Raw genomic sequence first — 15,130 nt, 5'->3', positions numbered from 1 at the left:
CCCTTATTATTATTACTTGCCTAAAAGCCAAAAACAACAGAGCAATTGATAGGAAAGGGTAGGAGAAGCACACGACCAAAACAGGTACCTTAAAAACATGCTACATGCATGGTATGGCATCAGTGAAGCATGAATAATACAAAACAACACATGACCCTCACAAATTTATATGAACACTACATTCTTTGGATGCTAAGGTTAATAGTGCCAATGCAACGAAAAATATACCTATTACTGTTAAATCCAGAATGCTCCAAAACAACTATAACCACATTGCACACAAGAAACAATCCATACTTAACAAACCATGGCTTGCTCAGCAAGCTTGTTCCTGATAGCCTGCCTGCTTCTACACTGCTCAACAACCCAAGGTTGTATAACCCGGAACTGATGAGAAAGATGCAACCCAATGTTTGAACCATGGTTTGGTTTGGAGGTTAAAACTTCAAGTTGATTCTCCCTCAACAATCCACAGGTTCACACATCTTGATAAAAAGCCAAAGATTAGGGCACTGCTGAGTTGTTTAGCAAACGGAAGCAGGTGAGTGGGAGCAAGCCACCACGCTCGCTCTTGCACTCCCCCAAACAATGCATTATTAAGCTGTGAGTTGTTTAATCATCCAAACTGGGTCTATGAGACAACCATTAGCATTCATATAACAAACTCAAGCAAACAGAAAGCATATTTAAGATCTCATCTTTCAAAGATCTGTCTGTAACAGATCCAATCCAAGGCTGTGTTCACTCTAAGGCTGCTCCACAATATTAAATAAATTAGCAGATGTTGTTTTTGAAGTTGTATAGGCATTTGTTGCATATGAGGAAATCACACTTCCCCGAAAAATCTAGTGACAGAGAGGGTTATCACTGATGCGGTCTCAAGAAATGCTTCTCTTGTAGGGAAAAATTAATGATGTGTGCTCTTTTTTTCAGCACTGGGTATTATTTTGGATCCAGGGACAATGCACTTCATGTTTTCTGAAATTTCTGAATGTTTTCATGAGATACATTAAGACTAAGATCTTCAAGGAGACATCCTAGCACAAAAAGCATTAAATGTGGCTGAAAACCCACAAGGATCATAGTGGGACACTGTCTTGAGAGAAAGGGGTAGCTGCGAATTCATCTCCCTCCACATTTAGCAACTGGGTAATAAATTCTTTCTCATAGTTTTCATTAGCATGAAATCAATAAGCAAGCCCAACACCAGGAACATTACTGAGCTCTGGGGTAATCTTCAAGAACAACAAAAACATCTCTTTGGGGGTTTCCATTATGACAGTTGTGTTGCTATGGAAACAAAAATGAGAAAATTTTCACTGGGTAGTCCATTTGAGTTACTGTCTAGAGTCCTGAATAGCCAACGTAACATTCACAACAACTAATAGTTTTAGTTGCAAAGTAAAAAGAGCATCTTGGCAGCTCTAGTAACTATGTATTTTGGACCAATTCTAATGTGAATGTATTTGTTTGTAGGTTTATTTGTGCATCCAAAATACTTCTTCATGTTAATATTACATAGCAACAATAACCAGAAAAAGATTCCAAATCATGAAGCTACTGTTAAGCCTTTTACTCCTCTGCTGCAATGTCTGTTATACTCTCCACTTTACTCCTTGGGCTTCCAAGATATAAACAGGGCACTTTAGCCTTGAAAGACACACACCTCATGATGCACTTGAACAACAATTCCTGGAAAGAGATGGAACAGTCAAGTAGAACTGTTGTCTGCTAGAATGACAGCTGTAGCACTTAAGAGCACAGGGTTTGTGAAAGATTCTGAACTGCCTTCCTCATTATTGTTTACCACACTAAATGTAACTTATTTCAAAAGGTGAACTGTGTCTCATTTATCTGTACTAAGTATCAGTCTGAAATCCTCTATGTTAAATTATCAGAGCAAACAGCCTGGAGCTATAAACTGCTGGAATGGCACAGCATCTCACAGAATACAGCATTATTCATTTTATTTTGATTATTAGAGTTTACATCCCACTTTTTTCCAATGAACTCAAAGTGGCTTACATAATTCCCCTCCACCTGCTCGATCTTATTCCCACAACATGCCTGTGAGGTAGGTTGGACTGAGAGTCTGTGACTGGCCCAAAGTCACCCAGTTGTCTCCATGACTGAGCGGGGACTAGAACCCAAATTACCTGAATCCCAGTCCCATGCTATTAGCCATTATACCACACTAACTCTCAGTTATTATTACTATAATTATCATTGTATTATCGTTACGTTACTATTATGCCAAAAGATGGGTATGTATACATCACATCTGAATGTGAAAATGCAAGAATATTTTCATTTTTGTCCTGCTAACTTGTATAGCCCTTATCTACAGTACATGTGTATGCATGTACGTTTGTGTGCAAATGTGTTTATGTATAGTCTCTCTCTCTCTCTCTCCCTCTCTGTTCCACTATCATTATATACTTACTAAGGAGCTGGGTGTAAGTGGCTTGTATGGCCATTTTTTGAGGAACTCAAGTTGATTGTTTTTTGGATTTTATCTTATTCTTCTATTTTTATGACTTACGTAAAAAAGAAATTGAGTTGCATGGACAAACAGGAAGATATAGTAATTTATACAATACACAATTTAAACACTAGAGGGGCAGTTATTTAGAATATTTTTCTTTCTTTGGTGGTGCGTACATAAATGAGCACAAATAAGAACTACTTTTTCTCTTTTACCATTCTCAGGTTGTTTGCACCTTGAGGATAGGTTAATACAAGTTTCATCACTGCAAGGCCTGAGGGCTGCTGAGGGTCCCCATTCACCTCAAAACCAGCTCTCCATCTCTTTCAACAGAAGCTGCTGATTCTGAGCACGAGCTCTTTAGCCTTGTCTTGTGGTTTGCTTTTAGCAGCAGCTCTGGGCCACTGGAGGTACAGCTGTGGATAGGAAGTCAGAAGACATCCTGCTCCTCAGTTATAAGATGCCAGAGAATGGAGAATAGGAGAACAAAGAAGCAATTAGCCAATTATCTATGCTGGGGAAGAGATCACAAGGCAATAGGGACAAGACTGGCTACTAGCTACAGTGACACTGTGTAGCCACTGGATGTGGAGGAAAAACTGAATGCACAGATAAAAAAGCAAGCTATACCTACACTGGGAGGTTTTACAGCATTTAGGAGTGCAAAGCACTCTTCCCATAAAAAGAAAGAGATCCATCCCAATTCAAGGACCACATAAGCCTGTTAGAATTTGCATAAACCATTTGATGGCAGAGAACTTCCCCAGTCTAGAAAAAGCCCTTAAATGGCCCTGGCAGTAGTTTCTGGAGCCAAAGTGGCTCTTCCTTGAAAAACAGGGAAGAACAATCTGAAGTAAGGGGAAAAAATCCTGCAAACAGCAGAAGACTCCAAAAAAAGGGCTATGTCTTGATTTACTTCTTGTAAGTGCTTTTGCAGTCTCTCTCACCACTTCTATCTTCTACAAAGCCAACATGAAATAACTTGGGTAACATCTTTTGCCACTGGCAACCTGGCAAGTTTTTCTGTGGATCCCTGGATATATTTTTTTCTAAGCTCAGTGGATGGACAGACTATGGAATGAAACAAATACATAATTTCATCACTGCAACACTCTTCAAGATTCTGATACTCCTGAAACAAAAAGAGCCTATGTTATACAGTGATCATTCTTACCCCATCCAAAAGAGTATTGTCTAAGTGTGCACGTAGATCTTTACGAAATGGAAATTCCAGAGCGGATACGTGGAACACGGAGTTATCTCTGTCTATCATATATACTTCATTCTTGCCATCAATCAACATCATATACCTATGAAGAGAAATAATTGCCCAATTAAAACACTATTACTTCCACAGTAGTTTTACTTAATTTTATATCCTTTATACCTAATACAATTGCTATACAAATGTTATTTGTCTGATGTCATATAACAAATTAATATTTGCAAAAAGGGTAATAATATTTGCAAAGAATAACTAGGACTGCGCATTAGGAACTCAAAAGGGGATTTGAATTTGTAGTTCTTGGGAAGTAGCAACAAAGAACAAATTACTAAACAGCAGGAATAAATGTCTTATCCTGTTCCACGGAACAGCAGTGTAGCAGAACAAAACCAAACAAAGTGCATGGTACTCTGTCTTTATACAAGCCAGTATATAATGATGGGTATAACACATTTAACTGCCTATAGATTACTGCATTAGTCCATCTCACCAGATTAGAAAAGCGTTCACAAATGAGCACTTAATACACAACATTTTCAGAAAGAAAAAAGTATGTATTTAGAACATTGCACACAATATATGTCAAGACAAATTTGTCCAGTTAGTCATATATATTTCAGTTAATTGGAGTTAAAATATCATTCTCTTTAATAACTAATAATAATATCATTCTCTCAATTAATAACCATTCTAAAATATCATCTGAAAAATCAAATCAATAAAATGGGGAGAATATAGAGAAGAGGGAAAATCACAGAAATGTTTCTTTAAAACTATAACAGATTTCTAACAAACCAGTTTTTGGAGAGTCATCTCCAAATATGCACTCATCCTTTGTAGAAGCTTATTCTTTTTCTGAAAGAACAAGTTCTTTAGTTCTTTTGAGGGCCTTTTATTGTGGGCCATCTGGAATCAATTAAGGCTAAAAGATAAAGATGACTATTTCAGTGGCCAAGCTCAGAAAATGTGAATTATCACTGTTTTCTCTATGCCACTGAACCCGTACCTAGTTAATGGTTTGCTATAAAGAAAACATTTTACAATCATAGTTTCATTTGCATAGCCTATTATTTATAACTAGAATATAATTACATAACCTTGCTTAGATTATTAATATACAACAAATGTCAAAGGCTTGTGCATCTTTATGTGGAACAAACCTATTCTCTTGAAATATCCTTTCAGTCACCTACTCTGCCCTGTTTTTTAAAGGCTTACTTATCTAGCTAATTTAGAGGTAAAGAGCATGTGCCCCTCCAGATGCTGTTGAACTGGAAGTCCCATCATACCTCACCACTGGCTTTGCTGGCTAAGGCTCATGGGACTTACCTCACCACTAGCTTTGCTGGCTAAGGCTCATGGGCTCTCTATTTCACCAGAAATGGAGAGCTGCACATTCCACATCCCTGATCAAATTTGCAAAGATGCATCGTAGCCCATCCCCATTCAGCTGCTGTTTGGTAACAAGAACTAACATGAATATATGAAACCATTTTAAACCAAGTCAGTCAATGCTGGCTTCTCCGAGAAATAGTATCTCTCCAAAGGATCACACCAATATCTTGTTCAGCTCTGCTCTGCTACCCTACTCTGCCTTTTAACTGAACATCACTTCATGCAAAAAACATGTATGTTCTAACACTGAGCTATTCAATGGAATTCTGGCTCAACCTGCCCCTATCAATAGCAGAATGCAAACCACTCCTTTGAGAATCCTCTCCCTCCAGCTTCATTGTAGGGCTTTTTTTCTTGGGCAAGGGTGCAATTTCACATGTCTACCTTGTAAATTCCACATACATAACTGGAGGGCTACTGTGTGAACAGGATGTTGAACTAGATAGGCACAGCTCTTATGATCAATCTAGAGCAGCAAGATAGTGGCACAGCTGCCAGTTGTTGCCTTTACGAACCCCCTTTTGAGCCTCAACACAAGAAACAAGGCACTATTAACAGACCTCTCTTGTCCCCAGGAGCAGTACAATAAGAGTGCTGGTGCACTGACTGCCTGGAACCTTGGACACAGTAGTAGAAGCCCACAATGCTCCATAATATTCTCATGCTGGGGAGCTTTGTACATTTCTGATGAGCTAAAAAATTATGAACAGCACAAGGTAAAGATCACTTCTGCCATCAAGATTCTGAATTGTGGCTTATTTCACTAGGAAATCATGTCCTGGTACAAGTAATTATAAGCCATTCTCATCTTTTTTTAATGTCCCTGCATCAGATTTTATTTATAGCAATGGAAAATGGGCCAGCTACTTTGTGACATTTCTAGATAAAGTCTAAGACGCTTTATGAAATGCTTTCTAATAAACATTTGGAGTTTGGGGTTTCTTTATTTTTGTGCTTTGATTCTCTCTCTCCACAAACGCACATGTACGTATATGTGAACATAATAGAAAGAATATGATACCATGTAAATTACATATTTTAGACAAGCCCTGAGACCATACATGTTATGCACATGTTATATAGTGATTCTGAACACCTTCCCAATTAACCAGTGCCGTATAATTTTGGCTTGGCCTATAAAAATTACTGCAGATTCCACTTCTCTCCTCTCCCAGAACAGCTCTAGGTAAGAACTGCACTAGCTTGACAAAAACATTTCATCTTAACAAAAGATACCAATGGAATGATGATTTGAGCAAGTAGAATAGGAGAGTAACTATAATGGCGGAAAGTCTGCTTCAAAATGCAAAGTTAATCAGATGTAGAGGAGGCTCAGCAATAATAAAGATAATTACCAATGTCCAAAGGTCTTCACCTTGACCATCAGACATTTTGCATTAAATGTTTCAGCTTTATTCCCAGGTTCCATTCTTCGTTTGTGCTACATTTCTTTTAAGATTACAGCTTGTTGTGGCAGAGGCACATCCCTCTGTTTATACAGCATTCAGTACAATTTTAAAACAATTCAACAAGATTTACTGCCTAGTTTAGGATTGTAACTTTAATCTGTGAACTCCTGACTAAGTGTCAGATTACCATAAAATAGGTAAATCCTTCTCTTAACAGAATACCAATATTTTTTAATGTGCTGGCATAACACAGTCTCCCTCCACAGACATAAAGCTGATCTGGTGAACAATCAGTACCATGCTTAATCTGTTTCCTGGAGACAGCAGTTCAATAGTCTAAATGGCAAATTACCACTCATTTCTTCCTATACCTACAATAACTGAAAGTTATATATGAAAAGCACAGTCAGCACACACAGCACTTAGGTACTTTCTGACATATAAATGTTTCCACAAGCACATAACACAGGCGAAGAATGGAAGGGAAAAATGATAAGTGTGCAGCTTCATTTTGTTGAGAGCTGTAGCTTTGTAGATGGGGAAAACAGTAAGGGGTAACTTTCTGTTACAATAGTTATATTGATGTATACACTATTTTTTGTTTGCTGCCCCTTGTTACACATGGACATCACCAGATGATCAACACAGAAATCAGACTGACTATGTGCTCTGCAGCCAAAGATGGAGAAGCTCTATACAGTTAGTAAAAACTAGACCAGGAGCTGACTGCGGCTCAGATCATGAGCTTCTCGTTACAAAATTTAGGCTTAAATAGAAGAAAGTAGGGAAAAGCACTAGGCCACTCAGGTATGACCTAAATCATATCCCTGATGAATACACAGTAGAGATGACAAATAGATTTAAGGAATTAATCTGATAGACAGAGTGCCTGAAGAACTATGGATGGAGGTTCGCAACATTGTACAGGAGACAGCAACTAAAACCATCCCAAAGAAAAAGAAATGCAAGAAAACAAAATGAGGAAGCTTTACAAATAGCTGAGGAAAGAAGGGAAGCGAAAGGCAAGGGAGAAAGAGAAAGATACACCCAATTGAATGCAGAATTCCAGAGAATAGCCAGAAGAGATAAGGCCTTCTTAAATGAACAGTGCAAAGAAATAGAAGAAAACAATAGAATAGGGAGGATCAGAGATCTCTTCAAGAAAATTGGAGATATGAAGGGAACATTTCATGCAAAGATGGGCATGATAAAGGAGCAAAATGACAGGGACCCAACAGAGGCAGAAGAGATTAAGAAGAGGTGGCAAGATTACAGAGGAACTATACAAGAAAGAGCTTAACATCCCCCTCGAGCCAGATATCCTGGAATGTGAAGTCAAACGGGTCTTAGGAAGTCTGAGCAACAACAAATCTAGTGGAGGTGACAATATTCCAGCTGAGCTATTCAAAATCCTAAAAGACGATGCAGTAAAAGTGCTACACTCAATATGCCAGCAAATTTGGAAAACTCAACAGTGGCCACAGGATTGGAAAAGGTCAGTTTACATTCCGATCCCAAAGAAGGGCAATGCCAAACAATGTTCAAACTGTCGCACCATTGCATTCATTTCACATGCTAGCAAAGTGATGCTCAAAATCCTACAAGCTAGGCTCCAGCAGTATGTGGACCGAGAACTACCAGAAGTACAGGCAGGATTTCGAAGAGGGAGAGGAACTAGAGATCAAATTGCCAACATACGCTGGATCATAGAGAAAGCTAGGGAGTTCCAGAAAAACATCTACTTCTGCTTCACTGACTGTGCTAAAGCCTTTGATTGTGTGGATCACAACAAACTGTCGCACTTTTCTGCCAACAAAAGTGCTTATAGTCAAGGCTATGGTTTTCCCAGTTGCAATGTATTGCTGTGAAAGTTGGACCAAAAGGAAGGCTGAGCGCCGAAGAACTGAGGCCTTTGAATTGTGGTGCTGGAGGAGACTCCTTCGAGTCCCTTGGACCGCAAGGCGATCAAACCAGTCAGTCCTAGAGGAGATCAACCCTGACTGTTCTTTAGAAGGCCAGATACTGAAGTTGAAACTCAAATACTTCGGCCACCTAATGAGAAGGAAGGACTCTCTGGAGAAGAGTCTAAAGCTGGAAACAATAGATGGCAAAAGAAGGAGGGGACGGCAGAGGATGAGGTGGCTGGATGGAGTCACTGAGGCAGTTGGCGTGAGCTTAAGTGGACTCCGGGGGATGGTGGAGGACAGGAAGGCCTGGAGGAATGTTGTCCATGGGGTCGCAATGGGTCGGACACGACTTCACGACTAACAACAATGCAAGTTGTGTGTGTATGTCAATGTTATCTACTAAAATAGCTGTGAATCAGCTTAAATACTGAAAATGGATCACTATATCATCAACTTATACTTATTTTTCAAATTAAAGGAAATTATGAGATGCTCCATCCTGTTTATTCCCAGACACATGTTTGAGATTAAACTTTCTTTCATCTACTGAGTATAGAGATTCTTAGAAATGTCAGGTAGCATGTGTATTTAGAGATTAAATTTTCATCTGCCACTTCTTTCCAAATATATCTGATATAAGCATTAAGAAATTTACATCTAGATTTAATCTTAAGATCTATCTACAATCTTTCTCCCTGTTAGGACACTGCTGCTTTTTACATTGTAGAAAACAGGTTTATGCTCTAAATATGAGTTTCTAATTCAAGTTTCTTTCAGAGTGAATCAAGAAACCAAACAAAAGAAGGAACAAGCAGTGTCACTTAGACTGGAAGAAATCTACCTAACTGCCTCACAGAGAGAGAGAGGGGTGGGGTGCAGCAACGGCCATTCCGACTGATTGTTGACCATTTATGCAACTATGGCTAACCAGTGCATGAATTTGTCCATATTCCCTTTTCTTTTTGTACTGTGGCTATTCTGTTGTAAGCAAGCAGTCAGAGACTGCTCTGTTTAATCTGTAATCTAGTAATCTTTGTCTGCTGTAAAATATAAAGGAAAAAAAGGAGACAGGAAGAACTTGGAAGGAGAAGCAAGACTGGAGCTTGGCCAGAAAGTCAATTCCAGATCATCTTTATGGCCACATATCCCCACAACTTGGCAGGCAAAGCTATACAGTTCACTCTATACCAAAGAATATTCACAAGGTTTGTTAAGCAACTATGAAAGACTCAAATCTTCATTCAGCATCTGAAATGCTTTACTATCATTTTCCTTGTATATTTATTGTGTCTTACATGTTGTTTTAAGCAGAAGGAAAATACCTCCATGACCATTACTATATTAGTCTACAAAACCAAGTAATTTAAATCTTACTTGCATTTATATTTTAGCTACAAACTTAACAATACAATTGGAAAGGAATGCAGTTGCATTGTTAGAAATTCAGTTCTTGCCAAATGTCAGCCCTGTGCTGAGTCCAAAAATTTTTATAAGTTTTAAAACTTTGCAAAATTAGTATTTAAAATTAGTATTTAAACCACTTAAAGTCTAACATGTCAGGTAGACAAGAAACCAAAGTTGCCTTTTTGAAATAAGGTTATAACTAGAAAGATATTCTTTTTAGGTTACAAAGGTTTAGATCAGATTTTTTTGAGAACTTTAGCATGAATGGATAATATTCAGTTTATTACCTTCCTAGCACATATGCACCCAATTTGCAAACACTGGAAGCTCTTCTATTTACATACAGATAATCTAGGGTAAAAATCAGCAATCACTCACAGGATTAAAATGGGAGGTATCGTTCATTTCTACATTTCAGTGATACATGCATTCACTTTTGGCTCCTAGAGCAATGGGCTTTTGGAAATGGCACAGTTAACAATGTCCCACAATATCTTCCCCTTTGCCCAAGAATGGGCCTGTCCTTTCTAGGCAATGGAGAAGTTCCCCCACACCTATCAGTTGTACAGTATGGGATCTGGGTATGTCTTTCCTCTAGTATGGGATAATGTCACTATACAAACATTGTTAGAGAAGCAGGAATCAATGTGACCAAAGGATTGTGATACATCAGGGCAGTGCTGGCGAACCTATGGCACGTGCGCCACAGCAGGCACCCAGAGCCCTCTCTGTCAGCACATGAGCCAAGTCACCCCAGCATCGCCCCAGCAGCCAAGCAACAGATAACAACGCACATAGGGGCCATGCGCATGCTCGGAAAGGAGTAGTGGTGCCGGGCAATGATGTCACAAGCCACAACACATTAGCCACGACTCGTCCAAGCTTTCGTATGGCTGGTCGGTATGCTGCCGCTTCAACTGGCTGTTTTCAGGTTTTATTGCAGTGTTGGCACTTTGCAATAAATAAGTGGGTTTTGGGTTGCAGTTTGGGCACTCAGTCTCTAAAAGGTTCACTGTCACTGGGTTAGGAAAATGAGGTGTCCTGGCATGATTTTGATGGTTGGAATGTGTTTAGAATGGGCAGAAATGACGAGCTGTGCAGAAAAAGCTACTCAAGGAAGGGTTTTTCAAAACCGCCCTCTTTCTAATGGTATCTCACTCCTACACTAGGGTTACAAGAGTGCACCAGGGTAGGGTTAGGTCACCTATAGCACATGTGGCCACAGCGGGCACCGAGAGCCCTCTCCATTGGCATGCGAGCCAAGTCGCCCCAGCAGCCCTGCATTGGATAACAGCCCACATAGAGGCCATGCACATGCTCGGAAAGGAGTAGCGGTGCCAGGCGATGACATCACGAACCATGACTCATTAGCCACAATTCGTCCAACCTTTCACAAATATATTTTTTGCTTGGACTGGCTGTGAGTTCTTTTTTCTAAACTAAAACCTCAGTTTTCAGGTTTTATTGCAGTGTTGGCACTTTGTGATAAATAAGGGGGTTTTGGGTTGTAGTTTGGGCACTCCATCTCTAAAAGGTTCGCCATCACTGCTTTAGGGCATACAGACTACTCAATACATACAACATGGTAATTTGTTTTTTCAAGGTGCACTTTGGCCCATCTCACAGTATATCAGTTATGGTATTACTGAATATGGGGATGTATATAACAAAATTTGCTTCCAGTAATTGGAATATCCGTCACTTGGATGCATACCTTCATGTGGTAAGGTGGATTGAGAGATTCAGAGAAGCTGAAAACAATGCTGCAAGGAGGCCAGACTGTCTCACTAGCCTGGTCTCCAAGCAGGGTCACCCAAGGCAGAATGGTCAAAGGAGAGACACCAGAGTAAGATGCATACATCTTCTTCAGCAGCAACTGCCACATCAACAGAAGAATATGGATATCTCTAATGAGGAGAGGGGAAAAGAAACTTCTGAAAATTAGCTACTGGGCATTAGCGCTAGTTGAACACAACACTGGTGCGGGATCTTTTGCAGACCACAGCAGTGACACTCTAACTCTGGTCGTACAGTGCAGAAGACAGCAATGGTAAAACATTTCTAGGTCTTTTTACCTGGAAAACCCTATGATGAAACAAGAGAGAGTTTTGGAAGATGAGCCCACCAGGTTGGAAAATACTCAACAAGTTACTGGGGAAGAGCAAAGGCCAAGCATGAATAGTGCTCTCAGTAATTATGCAATTAGATCCAATCAAAAGAAAGTCTGGTGGTTAAAAGGCACAGAAGTGAAAGGGAAGTCTAAGGCTGCACAACACATACAATTGGAACATGGAATGCCAGAAGTATTAAGGCAAACTGGAAACTGTAAAGCAGGCCATTGAATGGATGATGATTGTAGTATTTGGTGTAAAAGAGCAAAACTGGACTAGAATGGGACATTTTCAGTCCGACAAACATAACATGTTTTACTCCAGAAATGATAAACTCAGAAGAAATGTAGTGACTCCAATACCAAAATAAGATGTAGCATAGGCAGTAATGACCTATAATCCAAAGTCTGACTGAACCATATCAGTCAGAATTCATTTTTTAAGTATCAGCACAATCATCAATGAACTATATGCTCCAACAACAGATTCCAAAGAAAAGAAATGGAAAATGTTTGTTCTACAGAAATGTTCTAGAGAAAATGGATAAAACACCAAAGCAAGTTATGCTGATAAGCACAGGAGTCTAGAATGAAAAACTAGAAAACAAGGCAGATCAAACTCTGTTGGAGAATTTGGCCTGGAGTCAGAAACAAACCAGAACTCCTTATAGAATTCTACTAAGCCAGCAGTTGGTTGGTTTTGCAGTTTTATCACAAATACATGTTTCACACAAATACATACTTCAAACAACTGATTAAATGATTGTATACATGAACATCAACAGATGACCAGCGCAGAAATCAAATAGACTAAATAATTGGAAGCAGGAGATGAAGAAGCTGTATTTTTGCAGCTAAAACAAGACAAAGAAGATATTGTTTATGATGGTGACCATCAACTCTTAATTTCAAAAATTAGACTAAAACTTAAAAAGATCACTAATAGAAGCATACTCTCAAAATTCAACTTAAATGGCATCTCTGAAGAATTAAAAGTCCACATAAAGAACAGAGTTGCATTACTCAATTTAATTGACCATAAAGCAGAAGATCTGTGGACTGAATCCAGGGATATTATTAGGGAAGAATGCCAAAAGACAATTCCTGCAATAAAAAGAAAGAAAAAACCAAGATGAATGTCAGAAGAAATTATCACAATTGCTAAAAGTAGGTGAAAAGTGAACAGAAAAGAAGACAGAAATGATTTTTTTTTCTGCAAGTATCAGAGACAAGAATTATTGTAATGGCAAGTGCCAAGAAATAGAACACCAAAAGAGGAAAAGCAAGAAACCTCTTCCAGAATATTCAAGAAATCAAAGGGTCATTCAAACCTAGATCAAAAGGTCATTCAAAACTAAAAGACAAAAAAGAACACACTAACTGACCAGGAGAAAATAAAGAGAAGTTAGATACGATATACAAAAGAACTATATGTCTGGAAAGATGCTTTCATCTGTATTCTCTCCTGCTTAGGAATAACTTACTTTATGTCAGTGTTTCATATTTTTTGGCTACCAAGCTTAGAATCTTTTTCTCAATGTTCTACAAAAAGGAATTAAACAACTGTGGACACTTATATAACTTGAACATTATGTACGAGCAGGAGCCCCATTTATCTTGATCTAATTAGAGTACTCTATGACAATAGACTGCAAGATTATTATTCACAACACAAAAAAGATAATTAGCATTTTAATGCATTATAACTAAGCAAATAATCAAATGAGTTTGCATAGTACATTATGCTATTGGTTAACCTATTTTCAGTCTGGTTGATTAATAATGCTGTTCATAAGCCACAAGGAACTCTTACAATCATCTATAAACATCATAATAATGTAATGTCATCATATTCCAAGCTGTATGTACCACTTGGTGTCTGACAAAATTAAGAATGATTTGCTACTAACTGTTCATTCTTTATAACTAAGCATCTACACCATAAACAGGATACCCAAATAAAGCTTGGAAACATCTAGAATAGCTGTAACCATCTGGCCAGTTTCCACAAAACACAGTACTTAAAGGTTATAAAACTTCAAACTTTCTCATTCAACATTAGGAATCAAGGCTTCAAAGAAACACAAAGTGTTGGTTAGTTTTACTAAAACTCTCAAAAGATGTAACTTATTTTTACTTTTTCCTTAATCTCAGAAAGACTTTTTCTTGTTTTCCAAAACAAAATAAATACTAAATATAAAAGCACTAGATAATCTATGGATATCCTTTAAAAGAATTAGTTGCAACACAAACATTCACTCAAGCGATATAAAACCTGTTTGTTTAATCTTCAGTCCTATCAGTATATCTATACAATCTGAATGTGTTAATTTTAAATACTTCACATCAAGATAAAGCAAGATATTCAACTTCTAAAAGCAAGCATGTGTACTTGACTTCCACTACCCATTTTTGAGATTACGAAAATAAGGGGAATTGGGTTTTTTTCTCTTTTTTGCATCAAATCTAAGAAAACCCAACTTTTAAAACATCATCACATACCATCGAGTGAATCAACTAAATGCTGTAGCTTCTAGGATCCCCATAATATAGTAGTCTATATATTTAGATAACTTTTAAATGGGTTGATATGATAATAGCTTCACTGGGCTTGACATTGGAATCAGCTTACTAAGTGTACACTGTAACAACTTTCAGAAATCTTGTAGCCTTGCAGTAAGCAATTAAAAGTTGCTATGAGTGTAATCTTAGGCATGTTTAGACATTTAAAAAATCACACACTTTCAGTATGCTAGGATTTGTACGGCTCTTTGGTGTCTAAGTATGTATAGGCCTGCATCCAGAAGCCACAAACAAAGCAGATGCAAAGCTAGATCTCTCAGAAATACGGGCACTGTGAAAGTTCCAAAGCAGCAACCCCTGTCCTTGCAGAGCATTTCCAAAATAAAATTGTTTTGTACTGACAGGCAGCAGTCTATTGCATTATACAAGAAAAGCTGAAGGTCTTGGTGCATCTGCTCTAGGTTTCTACAACTTCAACAAAAGTAAGACAGCACCATTGGCTGTACCCAATGGTGCTTCTCCACAGACAGAAAGGTCTTTGAATCGGGGAAGTTTCCATCAACAGAATGGAGAAGATGCTATCCCCCACCCCCAGTGGTCTGAACTGTCTCCCCAAACTTGTAAAACAAATGCAGAGGGCTGCTAGAGGTTGCAACAGTGAGGGAGACTCAG

General features: G+C 38.5%; 1 protein-coding gene across 5 annotated transcripts in view; it reads right to left on the bottom strand.

Moving 5' to 3' along the window:
* Nucleotides 1–15,130, bottom strand: part of RNGTT (RNA guanylyltransferase and 5'-phosphatase) — a 152,244-nt gene that overhangs the window by 102,331 nt on the left and 34,783 nt on the right. For all 5 annotated transcript variants that reach the window (XM_044427866.1, XM_044427874.1, XM_044427889.1 and 2 more), the window contains exon 9: nucleotides 3,660–3,795. In XM_044427866.1, the coding sequence (XP_044283801.1) occupies nucleotides 3,660–3,795 (136 nt within the window). The remainder of the gene's footprint in view (nucleotides 1–3,659; nucleotides 3,796–15,130) is intronic.

The sequence above is a fragment of the Varanus komodoensis genome, unplaced genomic scaffold (assembly GCF_004798865.1).
Source record: "Varanus komodoensis strain SLA01 unplaced genomic scaffold, ASM479886v1 scaffold1, whole genome shotgun sequence".
Classification (NCBI taxonomy): domain Eukaryota; kingdom Metazoa; phylum Chordata; class Lepidosauria; order Squamata; family Varanidae; genus Varanus; species Varanus komodoensis.
Note: the sequence above shows the minus strand (reverse complement) of the source record. Positions and strands in the feature narration are given on the sequence as shown.